The sequence below is a fragment of the Syngnathus typhle genome, linkage group LG12, assembly GCF_033458585.1.
Source record: "Syngnathus typhle isolate RoL2023-S1 ecotype Sweden linkage group LG12, RoL_Styp_1.0, whole genome shotgun sequence".
In the NCBI taxonomy this organism is placed as follows: domain Eukaryota; kingdom Metazoa; phylum Chordata; class Actinopteri; order Syngnathiformes; family Syngnathidae; genus Syngnathus; species Syngnathus typhle.
The window spans coordinates 7,296,887-7,313,103 of NC_083749.1; the positions used below are offsets into that span (position 1 = coordinate 7,296,887).

The 16,217-nt window shown below is 39.2% G+C and overlaps 1 protein-coding gene across 1 annotated transcript in view; it reads left to right on the top strand.

Annotated features, from left to right (window-relative positions):
* LOC133163558 (astrotactin-2-like) overlaps positions 1-16,217 on the top strand; it is a 155,025-nt gene that overhangs the window by 25,510 nt on the left and 113,298 nt on the right. The window contains exon 2 of the mRNA XM_061293591.1: positions 4,608-4,795. Coding sequence (XP_061149575.1) covers positions 4,608-4,795 — 188 coding nt within the window. The remainder of the gene's footprint in view (positions 1-4,607; positions 4,796-16,217) is intronic.

Consider the following 16,217-nt stretch of genomic DNA (forward strand, 5'->3'; position numbering starts at 1 on the left):
GGAAAATTGGACTTTGAAAGCACCAATCAAAAACAGCTACAGTCATCATAACGGTGCTGTGATTTACATTTGAAATAATCTGTTTTGATTTGATCTACGGGGGCTCACCTCTGTGTGTGGTGACACAAACATGATCGCTGGACAGTAACACTGATTAACACTCACTTGGTCAAATGAACCATTTCCAAAGAAGCGTTGACTTGGTGGGGGTTGTTGTTTTTCCATCCACCTGCTTCCAGTCTTTCAGCCTTGACGATTATCCTTTAGCCGGGTTCTTGGCTGTTCTTCTCTTGCTGCTATCCCTCTGGTACCTCTGCTGGTTTTATCTCTAAGTATACTTCCTGTAAACATTTCTCCTCCATTGTTGCACAACCGACCTTCTGCATACATCCACTCCACCTTCTGTCGCACATCATTTCATCATCCTGTCATTTTGTACGGAATTACATGAACTTTTGCGTATGACATAAACTGTTAGCCGTGTCGTGAACTTGTGATCATGTTGCATTTATCCGTTGATGTTTCTTGACTATTTTTGTCTATCTTCTGTGCCAAGCTTTTACTTACCACATACCATGCATTTGTTTATTCTTTTCACATTCCATCCACTTATTTACTTTTGTCACATTCTCAATTAATTGTTCTTCCAACCATATCTTTTCATGTTAGGCAAAACATTTCCCTCTGTCCAGAACATTCTCCAATAATCCAAGGCTGGCGTCTAACGTTAGGCAACATAAAACGTCACATCAAGCATTTGGCAAAACATAAGCTATAATAAAGCATCCATAATTTAGATAAACATCAGGCATGAATTGAACAGTTTAAAAGGTTATTAAGCTATTCAGGCAATATGCCAAAAAACATTTGTTATTTCAAACTGCACAAAAATACATATCAGATCATGAAGTTATTATAAAAACATTTACCACTTCACATATAAAAACAAATTCTAGGTATATCATTTTTATTGATTTTGGTGTGTAGGTATTATTATATACTTATTTATTTCTTTTATTAATTTAATGTGTGAATATAATTCTATGCTTATGTACTTTAATGAATGATTATCTAATTAATGATTAATTAATATCTGTTTTTGTAGCTAGGCAGGAATTTTTGGAACCCATTTTCTTCAACATGCTTCTTTAAAGTAGCCTGCCCATTAGTACAAGTTCCAGATCCACTTCAGTAGATTTCTACTGATACCTGCAGACTTTTCATGACACATATTTTCAGTGGATTTGTATCAGTCTGTGAGTTTTCGACACAAACATGGGGTTTTTGAGATTCTAACCCAGATCTCCTGACTTTTTGGCATGCCACTTTCTGCTCAGATGATTTCCTTTACTGACAATCCATGAATTATCAATGACTGACACACCAACCAAGTATTCTGAGAAAAGTTCACTAATGTATTCCTGTGGCTTGTCCTTGGGCTTGATCTGTTTTACACACGCACACCCAGCAATGCACATATGCACCTTAACAATGATCTGCTAATGAATTTCAAGCAGGGCTAAAGGCCACACGCGCCTTTCATCCCAGTGATGTCTGGCTCGGAGCCTAGTGACAGGGCTCAGAAATACAAGGACACCCTCACACCTATTTTGTCTTTAAATAGCACCACAGCTCTCCTGCCAACTCCATATATAAAACTAGATAATACAAAGCAAGAAACTAGGCTTACTGAATTAGGCTCGCTGCATTTGACATATTAGAATCTCCTTTTTTACAAGTTAATTATTTTTAATTTGGATCAACGTGACAAGTTCTTAAAACCCGGCCGAGCAATATTCTGCAGCAGATTTGACAAGAGTGTTAAAGTTATTAGACATGGGTACATCTGACTGGCATAAAGTGCTTAATTTAATGTGGGGTGGGCGAAAGACCCATCGGTGTGTTGTCAGTCCCGCCAATTGAACGTAGCAGCTTTGCCGGTGGGGGTTTCGGGTTTTAAGATCTTCACAGGCCACAGAATTTTATCATATGCTGTAGTCAGCATAAGTTGGGAGGGTCTAGCAGGTTTATTACAGTGGTAGAAAAGTGAAACTTCTAAGCATTACATGAAATAAAAAGTGATTTATTTCTGAAGTAACCATCCAGGAAATCCATACTGCTTTTAATATTGTTTTTATTTGAGGCTAGGAATCCAACTTCTCTGGTTTTGGACGTACTGTAAATTTTAAATTTGCCAATTAAAATATAAGATTAGAGAAGCAAGCTGGACTTGACCTAAATATCGTTTACCTATTAAGCCCATTTTAAAGTCCCTGTGAACGTAAACATTTTTCAAGGTGACGCTATTCTATATAATTGACAGACGATAGGGTATGAAATCTACCCAAAGAAGAAAGAGGTAGTATCACAAACCCGATTTACACGGCCTGTAAAACCCGATATTTTCCATGTTTTTTTTTCCATGTTGCTCCTCTGTGTTGCTCCAGGAATGGAGATTGTGGAATAGACGTGGAAAGTTTCTGCCTTTGGAGATATTATCATTTAAACTCCCTGTAACGGTACTTGTAAAAGACAACGTTTTGAATATTTATTAAATTGACCCTGGAAATTGAACGCCACACTTTTGTGCATGTATTGCTGTTATGCACAAGCAGTGTTGCATAGTTGTTTAATAAACATGCTTCAAAGAATTTAAATGACTCTTGAAAAAAAAATATCGATATATATACTGTATATATTACTGTTGCTAGTGTTTATTAGTTTTTCGAATCAATTCAGATCTCATATTTTCATTTCAGTGTTGGGCTGAGAAGATGCAGCCATTTTTTTGCCTCACTTGCTTCAAGACGCCGTTAATCCACACAATTGACTTTTTGATTGTTAAAGATAGGCTTGGTCATTTTCTGACATGACTGACTCCCACCGTGCACCCTGCTTCACGCGCCTCAAGGCAGAGCTCGGCTTAGTCTCCCCTGATGCTATAGCCGAGAGTCAGTAGGTTAATAACCGGCCGCATTCAGCGACATTTGTCATTTGCCACCTGCCCCGCTGATGGATGTCACAGATGTCTGCTCCCTTGTCACTTGCATGACAAAATACCGAATCGCGCACTGCCTCATCGTGCGTCCCCCATCCTGAGGCCCTGCTTACTGCTCCTATTTTACCTCCTTGCCCTTTCAGAAATCTTGAGATTAGCAAGTGATCCTGCCTTTGCCATGATTCTGACTACCGTATTTCCCGTACTATAAGGTGCACCTAAAAACCTCCAATTTTCTCAAAAGCCGACAGAAAATCGGTGCGCCTTATATATGTCCCAATGTGGATTCGTGGATGAGGACTAATTTATTAAAGTAAGATTTACGTGTTTATTTTGTGTTGTGTGATATTAACGTTTGAGCAACTTTGAGTTATTGATATATTGTTATTGTTTTCACTATTTCGAGTGTTACTATATTGTGATTGCATTAATGTTTGAGCAACGTCGAGTTATTTATTCTATGCGCTTTATAATCCGGTGCGCCTTACATATGGACAACGTTTTAAAATGGGCCATTCATTGAAGGTGCGCCTTATAATCCGGTGCGCCTTATAGTGCGGAAAATACGGTACATGACAAATGATTCAATGGTTTGTTATTACCTGGCTGAAGTGAAAAAAATGAGAAAACCCACATAATGTGCTCTAGAGAGGGGAGTGCATGACATGCGTAAAAGCGCACTGTGTTAAATTCAACTTTATACATTATGCGGCATCCACAGGTCAAAGCGTCAAGGTAAAAGTGACATTTGACCTTGAGTATCAACGCGTATGTCAATGTTCACTCCTTATCAAGACAAAATCCACTAACCCTTTTCAAACAAGACACATGCCCTAGTACTATTTTGGCAGTGACATCCACAAGTATCTCTTGATTTCCATATTAAAAGGTTACAGTTCTTTACTGAGGTCTTCATAATTTGCAGACGCCAGACCAACGCTAATGCATTTTTATATTGACTTTAATTGCACAGTGATTAATTCAGATAAGACAGCAACACTGCTGCAGAGATGACGTGCCTGCAACTGCTGCAGACAAGCAATTAATTGAGCTTGATATGGCGATTGTCTTCCCATTAGAGGAATATTCTTCACCCCAATGACAGCAACATCAGGTGTGATATGAAGAGAAGTGTGATTCCTCCATTTTATATATATATACGGTCAAGCCCGAAATTATTCATACCTCAGGGGTATGAATAATTTTGGGCATAACTCGTCTATTTGCAACTCAGATAGGCCAAAAGTCAAGCCAAATAATATTCTACCCTAGGGCAATGAATAATTTTGGACTATATATATATATATACATATAATTTTTCGATTTACTCAAATGTCGACAAATCTCTTTCTAATACCGATTACAGCATCTTTCTCAGCATGCAAATTTACTGCATGGCAGAACTTGATGTTAATTCCTCCTGAACCAGCGTTATGACAGTTCAAATCAGCTTATTCATAGGTTCTTCTGCTGACGTTGACAATGTTCTGAGTTAGAACATAGTATAAGAAAAGCCCACGCCACATCAGCAAACTACCCTTGTGTGCCTCTGAGACCAGATGAATGTCAATTTCTAAATGCCTTCTCTTGTTTTTTGTTATGTTCTCAGAGATGTCAGGGAGGGGGGAAGACATTTCCAAGGTTCACTGGAAGCAGCAGTGGCTGGAGAACGGGACACTTTATTTCCACGTGTCCTTGATGGAATCGGAGGCGGTGGCCCAGACCACGCAGGCCTCGGCGCGGGAGCCAGTTCACATCATGCACGAACACATGCATCTGCTGCACATATCCGTTATGGTAAGTAGGAAAAAGGTACCAATACCTTTACTGTAGTACTTCATTTATTCCGGGGTAAGAAAAGAAAGGACCAGGAGGTATAACAAAATTGAATCAGTAGAAAGACTCAAAGTCATCTACTACTACAGAACTTGTTAACATTTCTCATATGGATAATTGAGTTGTCAATATTTCGTAAAACGTTTTACCGTATTTTCCGGACTATAAGGCGCACCTAAAAACCTAACATTTTCTCAAAAGGCGACAGTGGGCCTTATAGTCCGGTGCGTCTTATATATGGACTAAATTCCTAAATTTAAACTGGCCCGAAGCATTGTGTCATGAAGTCAATCATAAGTGGCCCACTCAAGACTATGAATCATGAATCAAAAAGACTATGGATCATTATTTTGTGATTATAAAGTAATTTGTTGTGTCTGAAGTTGAAGTAAAAAAGATAAAATGGAGGATGATTTGAGTTGTAAATCTGACATGATGCATTAATGGTGCGCCTTATAGTCCGGTGCGCCTTATATAAAGACAAAGTTTTAAAATGGACCATTCATTGAATGTGCGCCTTATAGTCCGGTGCGCCTTATAGTCCGGAAAATACGGTACTTGAAATGATTAACAGTTATTGAGATGCTTAAAGTGAATTCCCTAACGATGGATTTAGAGCTGCAAGTAATGATGATTAGAATACTCTATTATTATGCAAATTATAAATAATAATGATTCAATTCTTGCTTTGGTTTATGGAACATGTTGGAACAGAGCCAAAAATGCTGATCATTGCTTTCCAAAGTAAATGCATTTTTGTCTTAGTCACCAATCCCCTGTATGTCAACTTGGGCACAAATCAAATTGTCACAACCTGCTACCTGATGGCACATGTTGTCACTTTGCTCAATGTTCAGGTTGGCCCTGTAGTGTGACATGTGGGAGGTGGGACAAAAGTGTGAGGAACAGGAGGAAGGTAGGAGTGAAAGGAAGAGAGTTGAGGGGAAAGATTGCTGGACTGACAGTTGACTGCCTCAAAGAATAGAGTCCTCACACTGCAGTCTGGCCCTGAACTGACAGTAGCAGACATAATGATGTTCACTCGAATAGCCAGAGGACACCTTCGGGCTGCTTGACCAAACAGCCACACTTTACCATTGCGTCTGCCTCCATGTGATTCTTTAATGGCTTTCAGCCCTTATTCTTGCATTGGAATTGTGGCACTCTGGAATAGCCTTCCTTTTTATAATATCTTCTTAGGGGGCCAAGACTTTGAATTACTCAGTCGTATTTCCTCAATGCTAACACTGAATAACAAGATTTTTTTGTTCAGGATATTGAATACACTTTTTTCGGTAGAACCGACTTTCCAAAGTATTGTCTGCTTGTAACACACTTTTGTTTTCACAGCAATACCCTTTTATAAGTTTTGACCCATGTCAGACTGACCAACTTCTAGTTTGTTGTTGGTAACTAATGTCTTTTGCTACTTGCCATGCTGTATTTGTGCACAACTATTTCATCGCTCGAGTGCTACTACTCACAAATGTCTCTTCTATTCTTTTTTCTACATTTATTCTTACTATTTAGATTTTAGAAGTGGCACTTGATATAAGACTATTGGTCTGTTTTCTTTGGCCAAGGATATTTGAGGATTTCCTATGGAAGTTTATCTGTGCCATCGGATTTTGAATTCGAATTTGTAGCACTGAATTTTTTTACATCCAATTTTTAACACTGATTTTTTTTTTGCATCTAAATCAGACTTTGAATTTTAAAAGCCATCGAATTTCTAGCACTGAATTTTTTTTTCCTAAGACATTTTTTTCAATGTCTCAAAAAATTCAGTGTCAAAAAATTCAATGTCTTAATAAATTCAGTGTAAAAAAATTCGACATCTCAAAAAATTCAATGTAAAAAAATTCAATGTCTAAAAAAATTCAGTGTAAAAAAATTCGATGTCTCCAAAAATTCAGTGTAAAAATATTCAGCCCGGACATCCGGGGTAACCAAGGGAGAAGTAATCGGTCCCTGTATCAAATCATCCAACGTTCAGCCAATCAAGTTACGCTCCATTGGTCATGTGACGTCGAAACAGGAACGTCGTGAAGTTCAAGGGTAACAGTAACAGTTAATACTGTAATACTGTAATGAACTTGAACTTCACGACGTTCCTGTTTCGACGTCACATGACCAATGGAGCGTAACTTGATTGGCTGAACGTTGGATGATTCTATACAGGGATCGATTGCTTCTCCCTTGGATACCCCGGATGTCCGCGCTGAATATTTTTACACTGAATTTTTGGAGACATCGAATTTTTTTACACTGAATTTTTTTAGACATTGAATTTTTTTACATTGAATTTTTTGAGATGTCGAATTTTTTTACACTGAATTTTTTAAGACATTGAATTTTTTGACACTGAATTTTTTGAGACATTGAAAAAAATGTCTTAGGAAAAAAAAATTCAGTGCTAGAAATTCGATGGCTTTTAAAATTCAAAGTCTGATTTAGATGCAAAAAAAAATTCAGTGTTAAAAATTGGATGTAAAAAAATTCAGTGCTACAAATTCGAATTCAAAATCCGATGGCACAGATAAACTTCCATAATTTCCACTGCTCTGAAAGTTTTTGAAGGGAAAAACAAATGTGTAAACAAAGCTGAACATTGCCAATTCTCCTGCATGAGTCATAACCTTGTGAATCTGAAGTGATATTCCTAGAATTCTTTAAAAAATGGAACCAATGTGTTTTTTGCTTGTCATAGCCTGGTGAAAAATAATGATATAATAATCCTTGCCAGTATAAATGCCTATTTAGTGGAGAAGTCGGTAATCCAAACGAACGTACATAGTCGAGAATTCCAGTATTTTTTTTTCTTCCACAGCTTGAAATGTGTCTGCCATGGCCGCCGGTAACAAACGTACAAGTAAATTCTGATTGAAATTAACAATATTGATTTCACATTTTCTTTTTGTACCGTGGATGCAAACATGCCTCGACCTTCCCAGCGTTCACGTTTTAGTCGGAGGAATCATTGGGAGAACTATGGCTAACTATGTGTTTTAAGTCACCCAGCCCTGAACAAAAGGTACCAGTTTTTAAATCATCCTCTCTCATTTGTTCCATCCAGACCTAGGCAGCAAATCGTGTTTTACTCCTGAGCGTGCGCAGTATGTGAGAATGAGAAACTATTCTCAGCCAAGCGCATCCAACACGGCCGAAATGGCCTTCTTATAATTAAACAGTCACGGGTGATGTATAGCCATCCGGTCATCCAGGAAGTGGAAAACTGGAATCAGCGGACTGAAGAGATGAATGTTCGGCGTGCTACTTTTTTAATTGCCCCCAGTTTTAATTGTTTCAGTCACCTCTGTACACACGCAGTTTATTGCACCATACGTTTAATTAAAAGTGCACACTGGCCTCTTCCTTGAGTCTGACACTAAAGCGTCTACATGAAGAATTATTGGACATGTGATTTGCGCTTATTGTTCTAATATAGCACATTAATGTGCCTCTTGTTCGAGGGAAGCTTTAATTTTCAGGCATGGAAGGTTAAGTGGATCAAGTCAGTGGCTCAATATGCTATTAAGCTTTAAGCTTTGACAAATAATGAATGTTTTCTTCTCTAATATCTTAGTCAGGATTAAAAGGTTTGCTGCTGCTGCTACTACGCTGCTTCACTTCTCGCCAAACTGGATCAGTGAAAGCACTCTTCTTTTATTTTTGCTGTTTTATGAAAAAATTAAGGTTTGTCATCAAAAGATTAATACGCGGCTAGAGATTGAGTTGGAATAAATGTCATAAAGGAATACGAAAGCTACAAAAAAAAAACGTAAAGCAGGTAATTCTTTTTTAAGTGAGCTGAGGTTTTGTAGTGGCGGGTTGGCAATTCAGGTTTTGCCAACTTTTGGCTATTAAAGATGAACTTTTTCATCAATTAACCTTTCAAAAATAACAAAACCGTGGATTTGTGTAAATTTGACCACATTTCATTCTTCCATTGCTCTTCTCCAAACAATGTCGCAGTGCCCAAATTGAGCAGAAATAGAAAATTGAAAAGTAACAAGGAATTTGCTCTTACCTTGGTTTACTTGTGTTCATACCTCTGAAACAACCCATGGAGACCATCATGTTTATTTGTCATATTTTATTTCAATTTGATACATACGTTAAGATCAGAAAAATATACAACACAAGATTTACGCATTGCATATATTGTTGGGTGATAGAGAGAATTATATCAATTGAACAAATTGAAAATTGACTTACAGTCATGCATTGGGAACTACATTGGCAATATCCTTCTGCTCAGAATATTTAGAGATATTAGTTCCTACGGTGTTATTTATTTTTCCCATAAATAAATTCCCTTTGACCTTCACAATTGTCATGACTGGGCAATCTATCAGTGATATGTTGTGGTTGTCATATGCATAGCTACTATTGCTCGGTTACTTTAAATGGCCCGGCGGGGTCATTATTTATACTGCTTAAGTAGCGTTATATGAGTTACGATTAAAGTTTTTGCAGCTCTTGTAAAGGCTCCGTGACAATGACGCGCTATTGTTTATGCCATCAATCTCGCTCGTGCTTGTTAAATTGCTATTGGGTTTAATCATCCGCTTGCAGAGAAGGCTTTTTGCTTGAGTGATGGCCCCAAACGCAGTCACCTTCACTTAGCTAGCGCAACTCTCGACGATTTCTCGTCAACACTCACAGCGGTCATAGCTGTGCATAGTTGCTTTCCGAATCGTTCAACCAGTGATGACTGGGAACAGTTTGTTTTATCCTAATGCTGTTCTAATACACAATTGAATCGGTACCAACTTAAATTGGTCCGTACCCAAATAAAGTTCAGACTGCTCCTTAGTTGTGAAAATAAAGAGAAATAAATGTGTCATTTTGATTGGCTCTTGAGTTTGCAACTTTGCCATGTAAAAAACGTAGAAACTAGACCGCTCTGTAATTTAATTCAAGGTCCCTAACCTATATGGAAAATAAATTCATTTATTCAAAAAATTCCTTCTGAAAAGCATTCCTCCTATCACTTCAAATTTATTTCCTCTTTGTCAAGTTCTTGAATGTGATGAACTGATGAAAGTACATCTCAGATCCTCTTTACTTTTCTAATGCAAAGCAGCATCTAATGTGCTCTCCTTTTTTCACTACAATGTGTGACATTACTGTGGCCCTCTCATCTACTGGGACACCAAATGTGCCTCATTGCAGGAACACTTTCTCCTTTGGTTCCTCTTGGAAGTCACAGTGACTATTTTGAAAGAGACGATTTGTCCTCTCGTTTCCGATTCTCGAGAGCCATCTGTGTCATCGTCCTGCTTTCATGTTCATGTGTTCCATATGTTTTTCCTCTCAGAATTTAGTAAGATTCCTTAAACTGTCGCAAGAAATCTGCAGTCCCCACATTTCTAGCTTTGAAATCACAGCACTCCGTAGCATGTCGCAAATATCCACCATATTTGTGGAATGTGTTGTTGTGTTGTGGGACTTGCCGTTAATTTTGATTTTATGGGCATAACCTTCAAATTGAATAGGAATTTGGCTTTGTTTGGAATATTTATATGATAACGAGCCAGGCTTTCCATGCGGCAGCTGTGTCATTTTACGGTGCAGGTATTTTCCCTCCCACTGAGCATTCATATGAGGACAATAGTACACTTGGGGCAGCAGCGAGAGCCTAATTTCATTCATTAGTCCACAAGGAGGACACTCGTCTTGTTGCAGAGCATTGTTCACCTCACGCTGAATGACACCATGTGCATAAGTCAAGATTTTCTTCATGTTGTGTTATTTTGGTTTTCCTCATAATTATCATGAAAACAAGGGCGGGCGAGATGGAACTACATGCTACACATGCTTGCTGGCACGCATCCCATATTTTCCCATTCGCAGCTGCTGCGATTCCCGAGTTTAGACGGCATTCATCACACGGTGCACTAATATGGGTTCAAGGACCATGTCGCTTTCGCAGTAGCTCGGCTCCCATTGGGGGAGGGATGGAGAAACAGAGAGAAGCTTTACACACAGCAAGACCAACTGGACATTGCAGTGTCAAAAAGTAACTTGACACATACTGCAGAGATGTGAATTTTGCGTTGATTAGTGCATGGTACTATATTTGTGTTAATACTCTGGAAATGAAGAACACATTAAGTGGTAACAGGGTCCTTGACTTTCTTCCACTGTGTTTACTGACTCTAAACCTATTAGATTGTTTTAACAACCCCGCGTTTCAATAACTCAGCATAAAGAATGTGTAGCACAAGTTGTTGGGCTTGTATGGCTGTTTGTTTTTTATCCTTTTCGTCATGTTAAACGTACCGATAAACAGCTCAAATTTCTCTAGAGGGCATCATGTATATATATATATATATATCAGGGCTGTGGACTCGGTCGGATTTTTGCACCGAGTCCGAGTCCGGCCTCTTGACCACGAGTCCGAGTCCGGCTGTCCATTTTTTCTGTTAATTCATGTGACTGCTTAGTCTTTATTCAAGGCTAATTTAGATCAAAATCTAAATAGTTTTGTGATGGCTTTGTCTTTATTAAACATATAAACAAATACCGTATTTTCCGCCCTATAAGGCGCACCTAAAAACCTAAAATTTTCTCAAAAACCAACAGTGCGCCTTATAGTCCGGTGCGCCTTATATATGGACCAAATTCCTAAATTCAAACTGGCCCGAAGTATTGTGTCATGAAATCAATCATAAGTGGCCCGCTGAAGACTATGAATCATGACTCAAAAAGACTATGGATCATTATTTTTAGTAAAGTAATTTGTTCCATCTGAAGTTGAAATAAAAAAGATAAAATGGAGAATGATTAGAAATCTGACATGATGCATTAATGGTGCGCCTTATAGTCCGGTGCGCCTTATATAAGGATAAAGTTTTAAAATGGGCCATTCATTGAAGGTGCGCCTTATAGTCCGGTGCGCCTTATATGCCGGAAAATACGGTACAATAAACAGATACTTTCAAGTTTCAATTCAACGACTTGAGTTTGTTCTTAAGAACAAAATCGCCTCAACCAAGTCAGCCTTCATCGCGCCGCGCTGATCCGACATGATAAACTTGAGCCCGGAAAACAGGCGCTCTACGCTGACTTGGCTGATTGGCATTGCTGTTAGTGTCCGAGTTGCTGCCTTGAGGCCGGAGGGATAACGATCAGCTGTAACAAATGGGCTCTCTTTCATTCGACCAAGTGCCAACATTGTCCCAATTTCTTCATCTATGTCGGTTGGCGAGGTGGCGGCCGACAAACGCTGGCGGCGCTCAATGCTGTCAAGTTCTTTTTCAAACTCATCCTCCTTCGTCGATGTGGAGCCATCAACCTCGGCCTCCATCGACGGCCCCTCCAAGTGTTGGTGGGTACGAGACCGGATTCGCCTCACAACGGCACGGAGGCCATTCTTGGCCCGCTCCATCTGCTCTTCGCTGAGGAGAATGCGGTAACGCGCATCGACGAAGACGGCTGCCAGAAAAAAATCATTGTCAAAGAGCTTGTCCTCTCGTTGCTCCATTGAGTTGGCGATTGGTGAAGCCAGAGGGGGCTGCTTGCGCAACGCTGCCTTCAAGGCCGACCACTCCCTGAGAAAGCTGCCGGGGGTGATTGAGACCGACTGGAGCTTGACCGTGACATCGTATAGCATCTTGAGGATCGTGGCCAAGGTCTCAAGCTTTTTCCATTCTGAGTCGTTAAGGAAAAGTTCCGGAGAAGCAGCCGCCAAGTCCTGGACATGCTCTTGTAGTTGAAGGAGCCGTTTTGTCATGAGGTAGGTGCTTCCCCAACGGGTGGGCACATCGACGACAGGGAGAAGACGTCCTCGACGACGGAGGACAGGAAGCAGATTGGGGGTCCGCAGTCGCTTCACCACCCGTCGGACTTTATCCAGTAGTTTCATGACATGCTCCGCCTTCAATCCGTCACGAATTGCCAGTTGCAGCGTGTGAATACCACAGCGCATGTGATGAATCATTCGAAAGTCGGCATCCTGAATCCCAGCGAATTTCTCAAGCTGGAGCTCGTCCAGATTGATGCCCCCCTTGTCCTCATCCATTTCGTTTTTAGTATCATCAGCATCTTCGTCGTCCTCATTGATGAGCCGCACGCCTTTGCTCATGGTCGCTGAGTTATCGACGACGATGGAGAGGACATGCAGGTCAAAATCCTTGATGACGGCGTTGATGACATTCTTGACCGCCTCACTGTCATGCCCCCTGTCGGTGTCCTTGATGGCAAGAGTCTTGATTCTAATCTCCCCGTCGCGGAAGTACTGGACGTTGATGCCCATGTAGTTCCGCATGAGCCTGGTGGCGGCGTCTGCCTTGATGAATACGCATTCCTGGCTCAGCTCCGACTTGATTTCCTCCTTCAACCTCTCGGCCTCAGCCACCACCATGTGGCGGATCTGATCTCTGTCTAGGCTGACAGAGAGCTGATTAGCAGCAGGCCCTAGCAGTGTCCACATAGCCGACTGCTGGAATGTGACGAGCGAGAGGCCATCATGAACAATCAGAGAAATGACCGCCTTCTGAAACTCCTCACGGTCCATCTTGTATTGGATCGTCTTGCGCGTCACTTTTGCTGTCACAAACCTGAGAAAAAAATAAAATCATGCGAAATGGCTAAAGTAATAATGTATCTATAATTTTCGTTTTGAGTTTTGATCGATACATTTGTCATCATTTGTAAAAATGTAAAAAAACATTTCAGACTATACTTACTTCATCATCAATGTATGAGCCATCTCCGATGGACCAGGCGTCGCCGTCATTTTTGGCTTTCTGTTCTCCTCTTCCACCTTTGGACAGATTTGAGTTTGAATTCATGAATTTTTGTTATGTTCGACTATAGTAATCTCAACACAGTATTATACCGGAAATAAATTGTAATCCATTTATCAAAAGCTTACCTTCACGAATGCCTCTGGGTGCTTCCTCTTGAGATGGCGCTTCAGGTTGGCCTGCTGATTTGCGCCAGCAGAACCCATCGATAAACAAGCATTACATGTATCGTTTACGATGCACACGGCCTTCTCTTCTTGCACATCAAAATACGTCCACACATGACTCTTTCTGGATGCCATGTTTATCCGAGGGACAAAATAGCATGCAGAACAAACGCAACTGCTTTCACACTGGCTGGTTCAACTTATATAGGATCTCTTGCTGAGAGGGCGGACGTAAAAGTGAGGCGACGTTCCAATTGGACGTCGGATAGCTATCATTTTCCCTGATTGTTGGAATAATTTAAGTGAAGCCTTTTCATTTACATGTTATGACTTTCTTGTTATTTAAATTCTTCCTCTTTAGAGACAGAGATGTCTTTTGTTCTCTGTCAGACATATGTCTCTGAGTGCTTACTGTCCTTTTGTTATGTGTGTGTGCTTTTGTTCCTGTAAGAGGCCTTCACCAACAATGAAGTGTTCTGATTTGGTTCATAGATTGTTGTTGGTCAGAACTGTTTTTCTTTGTCAAGCGTTAAATACAGTTTGAAGTAGTTGCGTACAAGTTATCCCATATATTACTCAACGTTTGTTTAAGTGTTTAGGACATGTTACTTATTGTTATTGTGTGTTAATTTACTAAGTAGATAAAGTCTAGCAAAGGTTTAGTTGCATTGTTCTACAGGAACTCACTCGCGGACGAGTCAACCAACAATGGGAGACGAACAGCTGGTTGAGGAAAGAGAACAAACTACGGGGGTCACGGGCCGACAATGAAGTGCTAATATACACCACACTACATTCTTTAGCTAATCAGCGTTGCTACAGACACAATATATATATATATATATCAGGGCTGTGGACTCGGATTTGGAGGGAGGGGAGATTGTGTCTGTAGCAACGCTGATTAGCGTATATATATTAGATATATAGATTAGATATATATATATATATATATATGAGCTGGGACTGCTTCTTAAAAATACCCCACCCACAACTGTGGAATATACACTTATAAACAAGCACGGATGGGGAGCTGCAAAATCATCACTTATGGATTAATGTTTTCCTTCACAAACTCAGAGTGACCCAAAGCAACAGTGTATATAGAACAGAGAAACAAAACAACAAATCCTTCAACATGTGGATGTGCAAAACAATGTACAGTGGATATTGATGCACTCAATAAATAAAACAATCAGGCCATAACATTTTGATTCAGCATGTTAAGGGAAGAAACTCAACATTTCACAAGAACAGTATTGATAAAAAGTTCCAACGCCATCTTTGTGAAGAGACTCAGCCATTCTTATAAAAAAGCTTGCGCACACTATTGGGACTTGGAGGTAAAAAAATGTGGGATAAGCTTTTTTAGTCCTCAGGGACAGCTGATGCTGCAGCAATAACATCAATTTAATACCTGACCCATTTTCTGTTTGTTTTCTGTGAAACTGCATCCTTCCAATATTTTGTGTGAAGGCGTTATGTACACTTATATTATTCTACATCATGCACTATATTATTTTTATTTTTCAAATTTTTTCCTCTTTCTATTTTTGTCCTTTTTGTCAACTTTAATATTCACAAATTTGTTTTTTCCCTTCTAATTCCTATATTATTTGACTGATTCAACCCGTTCGAACTTTAAACTTCGTTCTGTAGCATTTATTCAACTATTTTTGCCTTCTCATGCAATTTCTATTCTAGTTGTACACTGGATCTCTGTCAGACAATTTCCCACAATGCAAGAAATTCAAAAAGTTGTTAAAAAACTTACTTAAATTTCCTGACTGGAATTGTTTTGCACACATAGTCGTTTAAAAATGACTAGACAAATAAAGGCTTCAAATAGCAGAAGCAATAGCAAATCAATTATAATCCAGAAGTCAGAATTGTCATTTTCATCACAATTGTTTTTCCTTTTAAGACTTTCTGAAAAGAGGAAACAATTTTACAAATACAATAAAATCATAATTTGACAAGGAAAACAAAACAATTTTCAGACAACACTTCAAAATGAAACAAACAGTTAGAGAACAATGTTTTCAACAAGTTAATTTAAAAATTCACACACCATCTTAAAGAAAGATTTCCTTATAATCATTAAACGTTTCACATTTCATCTTCAAAGAAAACTTGTCTTTTTAGGTACTAAAAATCGTTAAATCTGGTGTGCAACTGACTGTGGAATACAGCTAAATTCTTATTGTCTATTTTAGTTTTGTCTTCAGTGTGGAGCTAAAACCTTTCCTATCTACATTTGTGTTCATATATAATATAAGTACTAAAGGTACAGTATTGCAAAAAAGCACTAAATGAACGTGACATGTAAATACTTTTAACAAATAAGTTTCAAAGATCACACAATTTTCTTTTCATTATTATCCTGACATTTTGGCATGTAACATTACATCTTTATTCTTGTAGTGCATTATTTTCAAATTTCCTTTTAGTTTGGCCATAATA